A 16,669-nucleotide genomic window follows, 5' to 3' on the forward strand; every position below is an offset into this window, starting at 1 on the left:
CATCCACGTCCACTCCTCATTGTAGACTTGAGGAAGCTGACTGACCTGACTACCAGTTCTGGTGGAAGTTGACATCTGGCAGTCTACAATCGCTCTGCGCTGCTGGTAAACTCTGGATAACATGGTTAATGTTGAATTCCACCTCGTGGGCACGTCGCACAACAGTCGGTGAGCGGGCAGTTGTAGGCGGCGCTGCGCTGCCCTGAGAGTGGCAGCATCTGTGCTGGACTTCCTGAAATGCGCACAGATGCGGCGCACCTTCGTGAGCAAATCAGACAGATTGGGGTATGTCTTGAGGAAACGCTGAATTATCAGATTTAACACATGGGCCAGGCATGGCACATGTGTCAGTCTGCCGAGTTGCAGAGCCGCCACCAGGTTACGGCCGTTGTCACACACAACCATGCCTGGCTTCAGGTTCAGCGGTGCCAGCCACAGATCAGTCTGCGCCGTGATGCCCTGTAATAGCTCTTGGGCGGTGTGCCATTTATCGCCTAGGCTCAGCAGTTTGAGCACTGCCTGCTGTCGCTTAGCGACGGCACTGCTGCTGTGCCTAGAGCTAGCGACTGATGGCGCCATGCCCACGGATGGTAGTTCGGAGGAGGAGGTGGAGGAGGGGTGGGAGGAGGAGGAGGCATAGTAGGCCTGAAAGACCTGGACCGAGGTAGGCCCCGCAATCCTCGGCGTCGGCAGTATATGACCAGCCCCAGGGTCAGACTCGGTCCCAGCCTCCACTAAGTTAACCCAATGTGCCGTCAGCGATATATAGTGGCCCTGCCAGGCAGCACTCGTCCACGTGTCCGTGGTCAGGTGGACCTTGTCAGAAACGGCGTTGGTCAGGGCATGGATGATGTTGTCTGACACGTGCTGGTGAAGGGCTGGGACGGCACATCGGGAAAAGTAGTGGCGGCTGGGGACCGAATACCGAGGGGCGGCCGCCGCCATGAGGTTGCGAAAGGCCTCGGTCTCTACCAGCCTATAGGGCAGCATCTCCAGGCTAAGCAATCTGGAGATGTGGACATTGAGGGCTTGGGCGTGCGGGTGGGTTGCACTATATTTCCTTTTCCGCTCCAGCGTCTGGGGTATGGAGAGCTGAACGCTGGTGGATGCTGTGGAGGATCGTGGAGGCGACGATGGGGTCATTTCGGTGACATGGGTGGACTGCGTGGAAGACTGACTGGTGGACAAATTGCTCGAAGCATTGTCGGCAATCCACGACATCACCTGTTCGCACTGTTCTGGCCTCAACAGTGCTCTACCACGAGTCCCAGTAACTTGAGACATGATGAACCTAGGGAGTGTAGCTCTGCGGCGTTCCCCTGCTCCCTCATCAGCAGGTGGTGTCTCACCCCGCCCAGGACCACGGCCTCTGACCCCTGCAGTAGTTGGACATCCACGTCCCCGCCCTCTTCCTCTACCCCTAGCCCTCGGGTTAAACATTTTGAAAATGAAAGTTATAACTTTAATTTTTTTTTTACTTTTTTTTTGTGTTTTTTTTGTTTTGTGTGTTTTTTAGTTTTTAAAACCAAACGATGCTATCCTATTGCTATGGCTATTTTCTAGCCAACTATGAAAGCACACTGCTATGCCAGATGAGATGACGCTAAGTTATGAAAAAATAAACGTAAAATAAAAAGTAAATGGCAGACTGTGCCTAATTTCAATCAAACCCCTAATAAATTGTCCCACTTCGGTCTTTGCGATGGATATGTGCGTCACTAAGCGCTAAACACAACGGTCCCAAGTCTCACTGCAAATTCCTCACAATATGGTAGTAGATGCACTACAGCAAGGCCAGCCACCAGCAGATCAACCAGAAATAAAATATATAACGCTATTGTAGGCCTAAGTAAGCCGTTTGGATTCTCCTATGGCTATTTTCTAGCCAACTATGAAAGCACACTGCTATGCCAGATGAGATGACGCTGAGTTATGAAAAAATAAACGTAAAATAAAAAGTAAATGGCAGACTGTGCCTAATTTCAATCAAACCCCTAATAAATTGTCCCACTTCGGTCTTTGCGATGGATATGTGCGTCACTAAGCACTAAACACAACGGTCGCAAGTCTCACTGCAAATTCCTCACAATATGCTAGTAGATGCACTACAGCAAGGCCAGCCACCAGCAAATCAACCAAAAATCAACTATATAACGCTATTGTAGGCCTAAGTAAGCCGTTTGGATTCTCCTATGGCTATTTTCTAGCCAAGTATGAAAGCACACTGCTATGCCAGATGAGATGACGCTGAGTTATCAAAAAATAAACGTAAAATAAAAAGAAACTGGCAGACTGTGCCTAATTGAAATCCAACCCCTACTAAATTTTCCCACTTTGGTGTTTGAGGTGGATATGTGTGTCACTAAGAGCTAAACACAACGGTAGCAAGTCCCCCTGCAAATTCCTCACAATATGGTACTAGCTGCAAATAAAAAAATAAAATGTATAACGTTATTGTAGCCCTAAGAAAAGCTGTTGGGTTCTTGTAGAATCACTCCTGCCTAACACTATTCTAATAGAACAGCCTAACGCTTTCCCTGACCAGCAGCAGCTCTCTCCCTAGTGGCATCCAGACACAGAATGATCCGAGCAGCGCAGGCAGGGGCTAGTCTATTCCAGGGTCACATGATCTGGCCAGTCAACCACTGCTATCAACGTGTAAGGGTACCACGTCATGCTGGGTGGAGTGCAGAGTCTCCTGGCTTGTGATTGGCTCTGTTTCTGGCCGCCAAAAAGCAAAACGGCGGGAGATGCCATTTTCTCGAGCGGGCGAAGTATTTGTCCGAGCAACGAGCAGTTTCGAGTACGCTAATGCTCGAACGAGCATCAAGCTCGGACGAGTATGTTCACTCATCTCTACTCTTAAACAATGGCAAAGTGACAAAGACTCTTTTTCCGAGATTACATTATCTAAAATAAAACATTATCACCCTTTTAAAGTAAAAAGTAAAACAAAAAATACAATGAAAAATACATTTGTTAAATTTAAAACATAAATTCCGGTGTCTGGTCACATTAATTAGCATCAATTATCTAAATTCTGTGGCGTCTTAAAATTTCAAGATTGTATCTGATGCCCTAAAATAAAAGGAACATTTTTATTTCTTAACTCTTTAAACATAAATTCCTTCATAAACTATAAATTTGAAGTTTTGTAGCATATAGATGACTTAGATTTTTTAAATTAAATTAAATAAAGGGTTCCATGCACACTAGCGCTTTATGAAAAAAACATTATGGAAGCAGAGCCGTATCAATTAACTTTCTACTAGAGCGAAAAATACATTCTGTAAACAACAAAGAAAGGAAGCAAAAATAGAGAGAGAAAGAAAGCAAAAACAAGCCCAAAATTATTTCCCAATTATATAAGCGACAAGAAACTAGAAACTGAAAGTGCCAACCTCTGAGGAACAACATGGGGTCATGGTGGAGGGAGATGAGGAATAACCTGGGGACATGGTGGAGGGAGATGAGGAATAACATGGGGTCATGGTGGAGGGAGATGAGGAATAACCTGGGGTCATGGTGGAGGGAGATGAGGAATAACCTGGGGTCATGGTGGAGGGAGATGAGGAATAACATGGGGTCATGGTGGAGGGAGATGAGGAATAACCTGGGGTCATGGTGGAGGAAGATGAGGAATATTCTGGGGTCATGGTGGAGGGAGATGAGGAATATTCTGGGGTCATGGTGGAGGGAGATGAGGAATAACATGGAGTCATGGTGGAGGGAGATGAGGAACAACATGGGGTTATGGTGAAGGGAGATGAGGAATATTCTGGGGTCATGGTGGAGGGAGATGAGTAATAACATGGAGTCATGGTGGAGGGAGATGAGGAACAACATGGGGTCATGGTGAAGGGAGATGAGGAATATTCTGGGGTCATGGTGGAGGGAGATGAGGAATAACCTGGGCTCATGGTGGAGGGAGATGAGGAATAACCTGGGGTCATGGTGGAGGGAGATGAGGAATATCCTGGGGTCATGGTGGAGGGAGATGAGGAATAACATGGGGTCATGGTGGAGGGAGATGAGGAATATTCTGGGGTCATGGTGGAGGGAGATGAGGAATATCCTGGGGTCATGGTGGAGGGAGATGAGGAATAACATGGGGTCATGGTGGAGGGAGATGAGGAATAACCTGGGGTCATGGTGGAGGGAGATGAGGAATAACATGGGGTCATGGTGGAGGAAGATGAGGAATAACATGGGGTCATGGTGGAGGGAGATGAGGAATAACATGGGGTCATGGTGGAGGGAGATGAGGAATATTCTGGGGTCATGGTGGAGGGAGATGAGGAATAACCTGGGGTCATGCTGTAGGGAGATAAGGAATAACCTGGGGTCATGGTGGAGGGAGATGAGGAATAACATGGGGTCACGGTGGAGGGAGATGAGGAATAACCTGGGGTCATGGTGGAGGGAGATGAGGAATAACCTGGGGTCATGGTGGAGGGAGATGAGGAATAACATGGGGTCATGGTAAAGGGAAATAAGGAATAACATGGGTTCATGCTGTAGGGAGATAAGGAAAGGGTCAATCTGTTCAATGTTTCTTTTTAAATAAAGGAAAATCCCCTGACTGATGATATGAGGAAGAATAATGTAAATCCTCTAACGACTTTTTTTGGTTTTGCCTTTCCATTTGTAACTCCCCACTTTTAAAAAGCAATACCTTTTTTATTTTTCCATGTAAAGAGCTCTGTTTTGCTTTGTTTTCTGCGTAACAAATTGCACTTCATAGTGACGGTATATACTATTCTATGCCATGTACTGGGAAGCAGAAATTTTTTTTTTAATGCAGTGAAAATGATGAAAAAATGCATTTGCGCCATTTTCTTGTGGGCTTGGATTTTACAGCTTTCACTGTGTGCCCCAAATGACAGGTCCACTTCATTATGTGGGTCAGTACGATCACTGAGATAACACATTTTTATAGGTTTTATAATGTTTTCATACATGTACAATAATTAAACCTGTAGAAAAAAAAAATTCATTCTGCCGTCTTCTGGCGCGAATAACTTTTTCATACTTTGGTGTACAGAGCTGTGGGTGGTGTCATTTTTTGTGACTTTTGATGAAGTTTTCAATGCTTCTAATATTAGGATGGTGTGACCTTTTGATCACTTTTTATTGAGTTTTCAAAATGGCAAAAAAGTGCCATTTGCGACTTTTGCCTTACGGGGTTAAACGTTGTGACAAAACTGTTATTATATTTTGATAGATTGAGTATTTTCAGATGCGGCGATATCTAATGTGTTTATGATCTTTACTTTTTATTTATATTAATATGACTTCTAGCGAAAGGGGGGTGATTTGAATTTTAAGCTTTTTTTTTACTTTTATTTTTACTATTTTTAAGACCCCCTAGGTTACTTTAACCCTGGGTTGTCTGATTGATCCTAAAATACCAAGTTGTTTTTCACAAGTTTTGGAGTTCTGACATTTTACAAAATTAGTACTATAAGTTTGATTCTATAGAACTGTGGAATAACTGTAGAGACACAACAGGTGTATTATTGTTGAGGCAATTTTTTGTGCAATAAGTGGAGGTTTTCTTTCGGAGTAAGGTATTTTGCGATCCTTGTGTGCAGCAATATCCTCAGCCCTGGTCAAAGACCATTGGGGGTGACCCTGATTTTTTTATATTTATGAAATCTCTGTAGATTCCTTGTGAAAATCAGAAATTTCACAAAAATTTCTCCTACTTCCGATCAACTAGCCAAACCAAATAACCTTAGTTAATTGTATTGGATGTTGACTCTTGTAGTGAAGTATGTTTCCCGCAGTGGGTTTCCTGAAACTGCTAGTGATGAAAATATGGCCCACTGTCCCCTGAAACCTTAAGTCAAAGAAGATGATTTCGGTGGAATGAGCGTAGTGCGTGAATCTAGAGATGTGAAGTGTTTTTTGGACAGATTTCTTATATGGAAGGAAAACTCCTCCTTATGTGGAGTAGATAAATCTTGTTTAATTCTGTTTTGAAACGTATCCATAGAGAGTGTACGTGATTGTGATGGATAAAAGAACCGGTTGCTGACATTGAGGTCCTTGGACTGGTCAAAAAGTTGCCATCCGTAGCCTGAGAAGTGTCCAGCAGCATCAAATTCACTATAGTAAGTGGCTCACCAAAGCTGAAATCACCACAAATGTTATTACAAATAATTGTCCATTGCAGACAGGAGTAACTTGTGTGACCATGGATTGTTCATCAGAAGGAAAATGTCTTTTTATCGGTAAATTGCTGACAAACTTATTAGTGCCACAAATAGAAAATAAATCAATTTGTGACATTAATAAGTTTGTCCGCAATTTAACGATAAAAGGACACCTGTTTTTCTTTCGCTGGCCTGGAATAACCTATCTCATGCTGCTGTGAGCGGGGGGGGGGGGGGGGGGTCACTCAATAACCTGGTCCTTGTTCCTGGAGGAAGGAACCCTCACTGCAAACTTTGAAAAGAGCAGGAAAAGAGCAGGACAGCTTCAGACGAGTAAAAGAGGGAAAGAGGCGCAGGGGGCAGGGCCAAAAAGGGGCGGGGCCAGCACAATGACCTTCCCAATTCAGACAGGAAGCAGCGCACCTGTCGAGGGGACGAGGGCAGCACTGACAGCCCTGATCGGTGCGTGTTTCAGGAAAGGTTTTCTGCCATCCTCAGCTGGCTGTACCTCTCTGCAGGTGGTGGGGTGTATATTCTGGGAACTGGATGAAAGATACGGGGCTCGTGCCCTGGAAACTTTGACATTGCGATGCCCCTGGCTCTAACACATCATAAATATGGCGCAGCAAGACAGAGAATAAGATCTGCCGAAAAAAAATGAAGAAAAGCCAATAATAAATTCCCCCGTGTTCACACTCAGGCAAAACATCAGCTGCTCCTTTATCCGAGCTCCTCCCCATTTTTCTCTCTTATTCTGATTGTGTTACATAATTGTACAAGTTCTCTAATTCAATCTGAAGTTTATTGGTTATTGCATCTCATACAACTCAACATCAAACTCAATTACAAATGCAGATCTTCAATAAGAACAAGACTTCTCCCCTTGTGGCTCCTCTCATATGTAAAAAAAAGGAAAATGTTTGACACATTCTAAACATTCAAATGTTGTTTTTTCCTGTGTGAGAGACGTGTTTAGAGATGGGATTTCATTGCAAAACATTTGTCACATTGTTTACACAAACTGCTTCTCCCCTGTGTGATTTCTTTCGTGTTTAACAAGATCTGATTTCCTAATAAAACATTTGCCACATTCTGAACATGAAAACGGCTTCTCCCCTGTGTGAATTCTCTCATGTTCAATAAGTTTTGATTTCTGACTAAAACATTTGCCACATTCTGAACATGAAAACCGCTTCTCCCCTGTGTGAATTCTTTCGTGTTTAACAAGATCTGATTTCCTAATAAAACATTTGCCACATTCTGAACATGAAAACGGTTTCTCCCCTGTGTGAATTTTCTCATGCTGAACAAGATCTGATTTTTGAATAAAACTTTTCCCGCATTCTGAACATGAAAATGGTTTCTCCCCTGTGTGAATTCTCTCATGTTTAACAAGATGAGATTTTTGAAAAAAACATTTGTCACATTCTGAACATGAAAACGGCTTCTCCCCTGTGTGAATTCTCTCATGTTCAATAAGTTTTGATTTCTGACTAAAACATTTGCCACATTCTGAACATGAAAACGGCTTCTCCCCTGTGTGAATTCTCTCATGTTTAACAAGATCTGATTTCTGACGAAAACATTTGCCACATTCTGAACATGAAAACGGCTTCTCCCCTGTGTGAATTCTCTCATGTTCAATAAGTTTTGATTTCTGACGAAAACATTTGCCACATTCTGAACATGAAAACGGCTTCTCCCCTGTGTGAATACTCTCATGTTTAACAAGATATGATTTCTGACGAAAACATTTGCCACATTCTGAACATGAAAATGGCTTCTCCCCTGTGTGAATTCTCACATGTTTAACAAGTTCTGATTTATGACGAAAACATTTGCCACATTCTGAACAGGAAAACGGTTTCTCCCCTGTGTGTATTCTCTCGTGCTGAACAAGTTCTGATTTATGACGAAAACATTTGCCACATTCTGAACATGAAAACGGCTTCTCCCCTGTGTGAATTCTCTCATGTTTAACAAGATAAGATTTCTGACGAAAACATTTGCCACATTCTGAACATGAAAATGGCTTCTCCCCTGTGTGAATTCTCACATGTTTAACAAGATCTGATTTATGACGTAAACATTTGCCACATTCTGAACAGGAAAACGGTTTCTCCCCTGTGTGTATTCTCTCGTGCTGAACAAGTTCTGATTTATGACGAAAACATTTGCCACATTCTGAACATGAAAATGGCTTCTCCCCTGTGTGAATTCTCTCATGTACAAGAAGATTTGATTTTTCAATAAAACATTTGGCACATTGCGAACAAGAGAACGTCTTCTCCCCTGTGTTAATTCTCTCGTGCTGAACTAGATCTGATTTTTGAATAAAACATTTTTCACATTCCGAACATGAAAACGGCTTCTCCCCTGTGTGAATTTTCTGATGTGTGAGGAGATTCCATTTAAGAGTAAAACATTTCTCACATTTAGAACAAGAAAATGTCTTCCTGGTTGCAGTTCTTAGATGCTCGGCTTCTCTGTGGTGGCTCCTTTTTGGATTTTTAGTCTGTGTTGTATCAGAAGAAGTGTCCAATGTAATAGAACCAGGTGATAGATTGTTGCGGTGAAGGTCTGAGGGTGAATCCTTTCTGCTGTTGTTTTCTATACATGTATCTTGTGTGATCCCACAATCATCAGCTTTAATATCTGAAGATATCAGATGTTCCTCTGAGTCACAAGTAACGTCATCTACAATATAAGGTTGAATAACAAGTTAATCAATAACAAAGTTAATAAATCTGTAATGATATAAATATTTATAACATTTTATATATCATATCTCACCCTCTAAGATAAATCAAACAAGTCCAAAACCAGGGGAAAAAAAGACAAATGTCTAGACTAAAGATGAATGATCCCTATTTTGTACATATGTGAAGCTTTATATTTCAATATATGTACATCTTTGCACCCCCACCTGTACATGACTGTACCCCTACACCTGTACATGACTGTACCCCTACACCTGTACATGACTGTACCCCTACTCCTGTACTTGACTGTACCCCTACACCTGTACATGATTACACCCCTACACCTGTACCTGGCTACACCCCTACACCTGTACATGACTGCACCCCTACACCTGTACATGACTGCAACCCTACACCTGTACATGACTGTCCCCCTACTCCTGTACTTGACTGTACCCCTACACCTGTACATGATTACACCCCTACACCTGTACCTGACTACACCCCTACACCTGTACATGACTGCACCCCTACACCTGTACATGACTGTACCCCTACACCTGTACATGACTGTACCCCTACACGTGTATATGACTACAACCCTACACCTGTACATGACTGCACCCCTATATCTGTACATGACTGCACCCTTACACCTGTACATGACTGCACCCCTACACCTGTACATGACTGCACCCTTACACCTGTACATGACTGCACCCCTACAGCTGTACATGACTGCACCCCTACACCTGTACATGACTGCACCCCTACATATGTACATGACTGCACCCCTACACCTGTACATGACTGCACCCCTACAGCTGTACATGACTGCACCCCTACATCTGTACATGACTGTACCCCTACACCTGTACATGACTGCACCCCTACACCTGTACATGACTGTACCCCTACACCTGTACATGACTGTACCCCTACAGCTGTACATGACTGCACCCCTACACCTGTACATGACTGCACCCCTACACCTGTACATGACTGTACCCCTACACCTGTACATGACTGCACCCCTACATCTGTACATGACTGTACCCCTACACCTGTACATGACTGCACCCCTATATCTGTACATGACTACACCCCTATATCTGTACATGACTGCACTCCTACATCTGTACATGACTGTACCCCTACTCCTGTACTTGACTGTACCCCTACACCTGTACATGATTACACCCCTACACCTGTACCTGACTACACCCCTACACCTGTACATGACTGCACCCCTACACCTGTACATGACTGTACCCCTACACCTGTACATGACTGTACCCCTACACGTGTATATGACTACAACCCTACACCTGTACATGACTGCACCCCTATATCTGTACATGATTGCACCCTTACACCTGTACATGACTGCACCCCTACACCTGTACATGACTGCACCCTTACACCTGTACATGACTGCACCCCTACAGCTGTACATGACTGCACCCCTACACCTGTACATGACTGCACCCCTACATATGTACATGACTGCACCCCTACACCTGTACATGACTGCACCCCTACACCTGTACATGACTGTACCCCTACACCTGTACATGACTGCACCCCTACACCTGTACATGACTGTACCCCTACACCTGTACATGACTGTACCCCTACAGCTGTACATGACTGCACCCCTACACCTGTACATGACTGCACCCCTACACCTGTACATGACTGTACCCCTACACCTGTACATGACTGCACCCCTACATCTGTACATGACTGTACCCCTACACCTGTACATGACTGCACCCCTATATCTGTACATGACTACACCCCTATATCTGTACATGACTGCACTCCTACATCTGTACATGACTGTACCCCTACATTTCTGCACCTCTTTACTCCTATTGCTGCATTTTTATTTTTATGCAGTTGAGATGCATTTTTTACTGCAAACTGTGAATGTACAATGAAAATCATACATTTGATAAAAAGCACAATGGGGTCTTCATTATCGACTTTAGAAGTGCCCACAATTTGGGCGCTGTTAGGGAATCCACCGCTTTTACAAAATGTTTGGCGCACAATTAGAGCTGCAGAAAACTAGTCTAAGGAGTTCTATTGGCTCCAGATTTATGAAGCCAGGAGCTTGAGTGCACCATTTTTTTCTGGTGAACTCAGTTTAACGGGTGAACAGATTCATGTCAGACTTCCGTGTCACAATCCTTTTGCAAACACTTCAGTAATACAAGTGCAATCGCTATGAACTCCCGAGACCAGCGTTTAGCTGCAATAATTTTGCGCCAAAAATTGTACCCAATAGAGACGGAAATATCTCAGATTCACAAGCAGTGCCACAATTTTGCGCCCAAAAATAGAACAAGTCATGAGAGTCAGATAAACACCAATATTGTGGAGGCACTACCGCTATTTTTCCGTTTGAAAGGCTATATTTTGTGGTAGTGGATATAGGCAGAAATAATGTGGCAGAGGAAAAATCATTTATAGAAAGCAATGAAGGATGTCAGTACTCACCATCCTGGTGGTCCTTGGCACAAGCTTCATGTCCTCCTTCCCAGGCTCCCTCCTCCACACATATCTGGACCTGCTCCCTCTCCATTCTGTGTCTCAGTCTCTCAGTCTAAGCTCCTCCAGTAAGATCTTCCAACAAGAAGTTCTCCTCATGTGAGTTGTATCTGGGTTTCTTATACTACTTAGTCGGCCCCCTTTTGTCTCAACAACCTCCCCCATGTAAATGAAGGGTGTTGGTCCCACTTTCTTATTAGCGAGGCTTTTTGTTTAAGAGTGTCTTGTTATGAGTGTTCTCCTTTGTTATGTGTTTATTATCCCTTCCCACTAAAGAAAGGCCAGGATGTGTCTTTCTGATGAAACTAGATAACTTCATTTGCAAATCATTTGAAATGTCGCCCTGTGATTCCCTACTGATTCCACATCCTGAACAATAGGGAATGCAAATCCATGCAGACAAGGCGTCTCCAATGACCATGGGACTGCCCTGTCTGGGAAATGGCTTCATGGAGCAGAAGAATATCATACAATCAAGTGTTTTTTATGTCCAATCAAATATTGAGATATGTTTTTATTTTTAAAATAATTTTAGTAAACATTTTTAGAATTTCTTTCCAGTCACAAAATCAGTATTGGTGCTGTATAGTAAACTTTTGTTAGTAACATTTGTATTTCAAAGTCCTGCTTTTTTATAACTGTATTATACAGTCAAGTACATACTATGGCATTGCCAACATTATTACTACAAAATATTGTAAAAGTTTTAATATATGACTTTTTAATTCTTCAATATATTTGTCATATCTTAACTCTTAAACAATGGCAAAGTAACAAAGACTCTTTTTCCGAGTTTACATTATCTAAAATAAAACATTATCACCCTTTTAAAGTAAAAAGTAAAAAAAAAAATACAATGAAAAATACATTTGTTAAATTTAAAACATAAATTCTGGTGTCTGGTCACATTAATTAGCATCAATTATCTAAATTCTGTGGCATCTTAAAATTTCAAGATTGTATCTGATGCCCTAAAATAAAAGGAACATTTTTTTCTTAACTTTTTAAACATAAATTCCTTCATAAACTATAAATTTGAAGTTTTGTAGCATATAGACGACTTGCATGCACACAAGCTCTTTATGAAAAAATATTATGGAAGCAAAGCCGTATCGTTTAACTTTGTACTAGAGCGAAAAATACATTCTGTAAACAACAAAGAAAGGAAGCAAAAATAGAGACAGAAAGAAAGCAAAAACAAGCCCAAAATTATTTCCCAATTATAAATGCGACAAGAAACTAGAAACTGAAAGTGCCAACCTCTGAGGAACAACATGGGGTCATGGTGGAGGGAGATGAGGAATAACATGGCGTCATGGTGGAGGGAGATGAGGAACAACATGGGGTCATGGTGGAGGGAGAAGAGGAATAACATGGGATCATGGTGGAGGGAGATGAGGAATATTCTGGGGTCATGGTGGAGGGAGATAAGGAATAACCTGGGGTCATGGTGGAGGGAGATGAGGAATAACCTGGGGTCATGGTGGAGGGAGATGAGGAATAACCTGGGGTCATGGTGGAGGGAGATGAGGAATAACCTGGGGTCATGGTGGAGGGAGATGAGGAATAACCTGGGGGTCATGGTGGAGGGAGATGAGGAATAACCTGGGGTCATGGTGGAGGGAGATAAGGAATAACCTGGGGTCATGGTGGAGGGAGATGAGGAATAACCTGGGGTCATGGTGGAGGGAGATGAGGAATAACCTGGGGTCATGCTGTAGGGAGATAAGGAATAACCTGGGTTCATGGTGGAGGGAGATGAGGAATATCCTGGGGTCATGGTGGAGGGAGATGAAGAATAACCTGGGGTCATGGTGGAGGGAGATGAGGAATAACATGGGGTCATGGTGGAGGGAGATGAGGAATAACATGGAGTCATGGTGGAGGGAGATGAGGAATAACCTGGGGTCATGGTGGAGGGAGATGAGGAATAACATGGAGTCATGGTGGAGGGAGATGAGGAATATTCTGGGGTCATGGTGGAGGGAGATGAGGAATAACATGGGGTCATGGTGGAGGGAGATGAGGAATATTCTGGGGTCATGGTGGAGGGAGATGAGGAATAACATGGGGTCATGGTGGAGGGAGATGAGGAATATCCTGGGGTCATGGTGGAGGGAGATGAGGAATATCCTGGGGTCATGGTGGAGGGAGATGAGGAATAACATGGGGTCATGGTGGAGGGAGATGAGGAATAACTTGGGGTCATGGTGGAGGGAGATGAGGAATATCCTGGGGTCATGGTGGAGGGAGATGAGGAATAACCTGGGGTCATGGTGGAGGGAGATGAGGAATAACATGGGGTCATGGTAAAGGGAAATAAGGATTAACATGGGCTTATGCTGTAGGGAGATAAGGAAAGGGTCAATCTGTTCAATGTTTCTTTTTAAACAAAGGAAAATCCCCTGACTGATGATATGAGGAAGAATAATGTAAATCCTCTTTTTGTTTTTGCCTTTCCATTTTTTACTCCCCACCTTTAAAAAGCAATAACTTTTTTTTATTTTTCCATGTAAAGAGCTCTGTTTTGCTTTGTTTTCTGCATAACAAATTGTACTTCATAGTGACGGTATATACTATTCTATGCCATGTACTGGGAAGCAGAAATTTTTTTTTTAATGCAGTGAAAATGATGAAAAAATGCATTTGCGCCATTTTCTTGTGGGCTTGGATTTTACAGCTTTCACTGTGTGCCCCAAATGACAGGTCCACTTCATTATGTGGGTCAGTACGATCACTGAGATAACACATTTTTATAGGTTTTATAATGTTTTCATACATGTACAAAAATTTAAACCTGTACAAAAAGAAAATTCTTCATTTTGCCCTCTTCTGGCAGTAATAACTTTTTCATACTTTGGTGTATAGAGCTGTGGGTGGTGTTTTTTTTTGTGACTTTTGATGAAGTTTTCAATGCTTCTATTATTAGGATGGTGCATCCCTTTGATCACTTTTTATTGAATTTTTTATATTTTTCAAAATGGCAAAAAAGTGCCATTTGCGATTTTGGGCACTATTTTCCATTACAGAGTTAAACGAAGTGACAAAACCAGTATTATATTATGATAGATTGGGCATTTTTGAATGCGGTAATACCTAATGTGTTTATGATCTTTACTGTTTATTTATATTAATATGACTTCTAGTGAAAGGGGGGTGATTTGAATTATTAGGTTTTTTAATATAGCTTTTTTTTACTTTACTATTTTTAAAACCCCCTAGGTTACTTTAACCCTAGGTTGTCTGATTGATCCTACCATACACTGCCATACTACAGTATGGCAGTATATGGGGATTTTGTACATTATTTATTACATTGTGTAGTTAAAACGGAACGCAAAACGGGGCAGCCTCGGATCTTTGTATGACCCAAGGCTGTCCTGGTAACTGATTTCTGCCTCCGATGACTTCACAGGGGGACAGTAATCAAATCTAATATGGCTGAGCCCATGCTCCCCTAGGGCCTCCAGAAGCCTTACCAGAGGCATTTACAGGTCAGTACTGCCACCGATCGCTGGTGTTACCGGTGGGTGTTTGCTGCAATATGCAGCAAAGGCCCACCTTGCATGGAGAGGGCTCAGCCCATCTCGGGATGAAGTGCAATGTCACGTCAATAAGACTAAAATAGACCAATCACTGGGCCCAGGTGGGACATGTATACTATATAACTTGATAGATCTTTTTTTTTATATATATATTTGAAGATTTCTTAACCCCTTATGGATGCAGCATTTTTTTTGTTCATTTTTCGCCCCCACATTTAAAAATCTGTAACTTTTTACATATCTTTTACATTTCTTTGTGTACAGAGCTGTGTGAGGGCTTATTTTCTAGATAACAAATTTTACTACTCCATGACATTATTTATAATATCATCGCTTGTACTGGGAAGCTTGAAAAAAATCAAAATGTGATTACAATTGGCAAAAAAAACCTCACATTTGTGGCACTTTCTTGTGTGATCAGTTTTTACGACTTTCACTCTGGACTCCAAACGATACATCTACTTTATTCTTTGGTTCAGTACGATCAAGGTGATCCCAATTTATACAGGTTTTATTGTGCTGTAAAGGAAACCTACCATTTCAAATGGTAGGTGTAAGCTGTAAACACCGAGCACCAGCTCAGGGTGAGCTGGTGCTGGTGCTTAGTTTCGTTAGTGTTAAAACCGCGGTATCGCGGTTTTAACACTTTTTAAACTTTATAGCAAAAGCTGCTTCGGCGCTGCGCACGACCGTGCGCGTGCAACGCCTGCGACATTTCCTATGTAGGCGCGCGCATCATCGTGCGCACGCAGCGCCGAAGCAGTTTCTGCTATAAAGTTTAAAAAGTGTTAAAACCGCGATACCGTGGTTTTAACACTAACGAAACTAAGCACCGGCACCAGCTCACCCTGAGCTGTGCTCGGTGTTTACAGCTTACACCAACCATTTGAAATGGTAGGTTTCCTTTAATACATTTTCAAAAATTAATATCTTTTTCATACTTATGGAGCTGTGTGAGGTGTCATTTTCTGAAAAATGAGCTGATGTTTTCATTGCTACCATTGCTACCATTTTGATGCCTGTGCAACCTTTTGATTACTTTTGAATTCATTTTTTATGGTATGTAAAATGGTGTAAAAGTAGCGTTTCAGACATTTGGGTTCCATAGGGGTTCCACCATCTGTAATAACTGTTTTCATATTTTGTTTGAAACGCAGTGATACCTAAACTAATACTAATTTTTTTTTTTTTAAATTTTCATTATTTTTGCATTCTAGCATTGTAATCTCTATAGCCATTCTCTATTGTGTGCACATTTATACAGAATGCTGTGGATTTTTACTGCAATTTTCACCCTTGTCAATGCCAGGGTCAGACTCCAATAGAAAATCGATTTATACCCTTGTAAACCTGTTATTAGCCCTTTAGCTGCACCCGCTAAGGCACTGCAGTCCAGGTTTGACTACGGTTTCAAAGGGGTTAAATACCCAGGATTGAAGCTTTTCCATTCCTGGGTGTTGGTGCAGTGATAACATAACCAGCAGGCACCAACAGGACCTGATGTCCTGCAAACTTCCTCTGACACTGTAAAAACCTGATACAGTGGTCATTGAAGGGTTAATTGTAAGGATGAAAACTAAATTGTGTCTTTAAAACGAAAAATAAAAAGATGCATGGCCTGAAATAGTAATTCCTGCTTCTGACAGATGAGGGTATCATTTTTTATGTTAAAGTATGTGCAGCATAGCATGGGCAAACATTCGGCCCC

The 16,669-nt window shown here is 42.4% G+C and overlaps 1 protein-coding gene across 1 annotated transcript in view; it reads right to left on the reverse strand.

Moving 5' to 3' along the window:
• Positions 1-7,170: 7,170 nt before the first annotated feature.
• Positions 7,171-16,669, reverse strand: part of LOC140076177 (uncharacterized) — a 36,224-nt gene continuing 26,725 nt past the window's right edge. Inside the window, exons 3-4 of the mRNA XM_072122688.1 lie at positions 8,634-8,855; positions 7,171-8,552 (exon numbers count right to left, since the gene is read on the reverse strand). Coding sequence (XP_071978789.1) covers positions 7,171-8,552; positions 8,634-8,855 — 1,604 coding nt within the window. The remainder of the gene's footprint in view (positions 8,553-8,633; positions 8,856-16,669) is intronic.

This window comes from Engystomops pustulosus, chromosome 8 (assembly GCF_040894005.1).
Source record: "Engystomops pustulosus chromosome 8, aEngPut4.maternal, whole genome shotgun sequence".
Taxonomy (NCBI): Eukaryota; Metazoa; Chordata; class Amphibia; order Anura; family Leptodactylidae; genus Engystomops; species Engystomops pustulosus.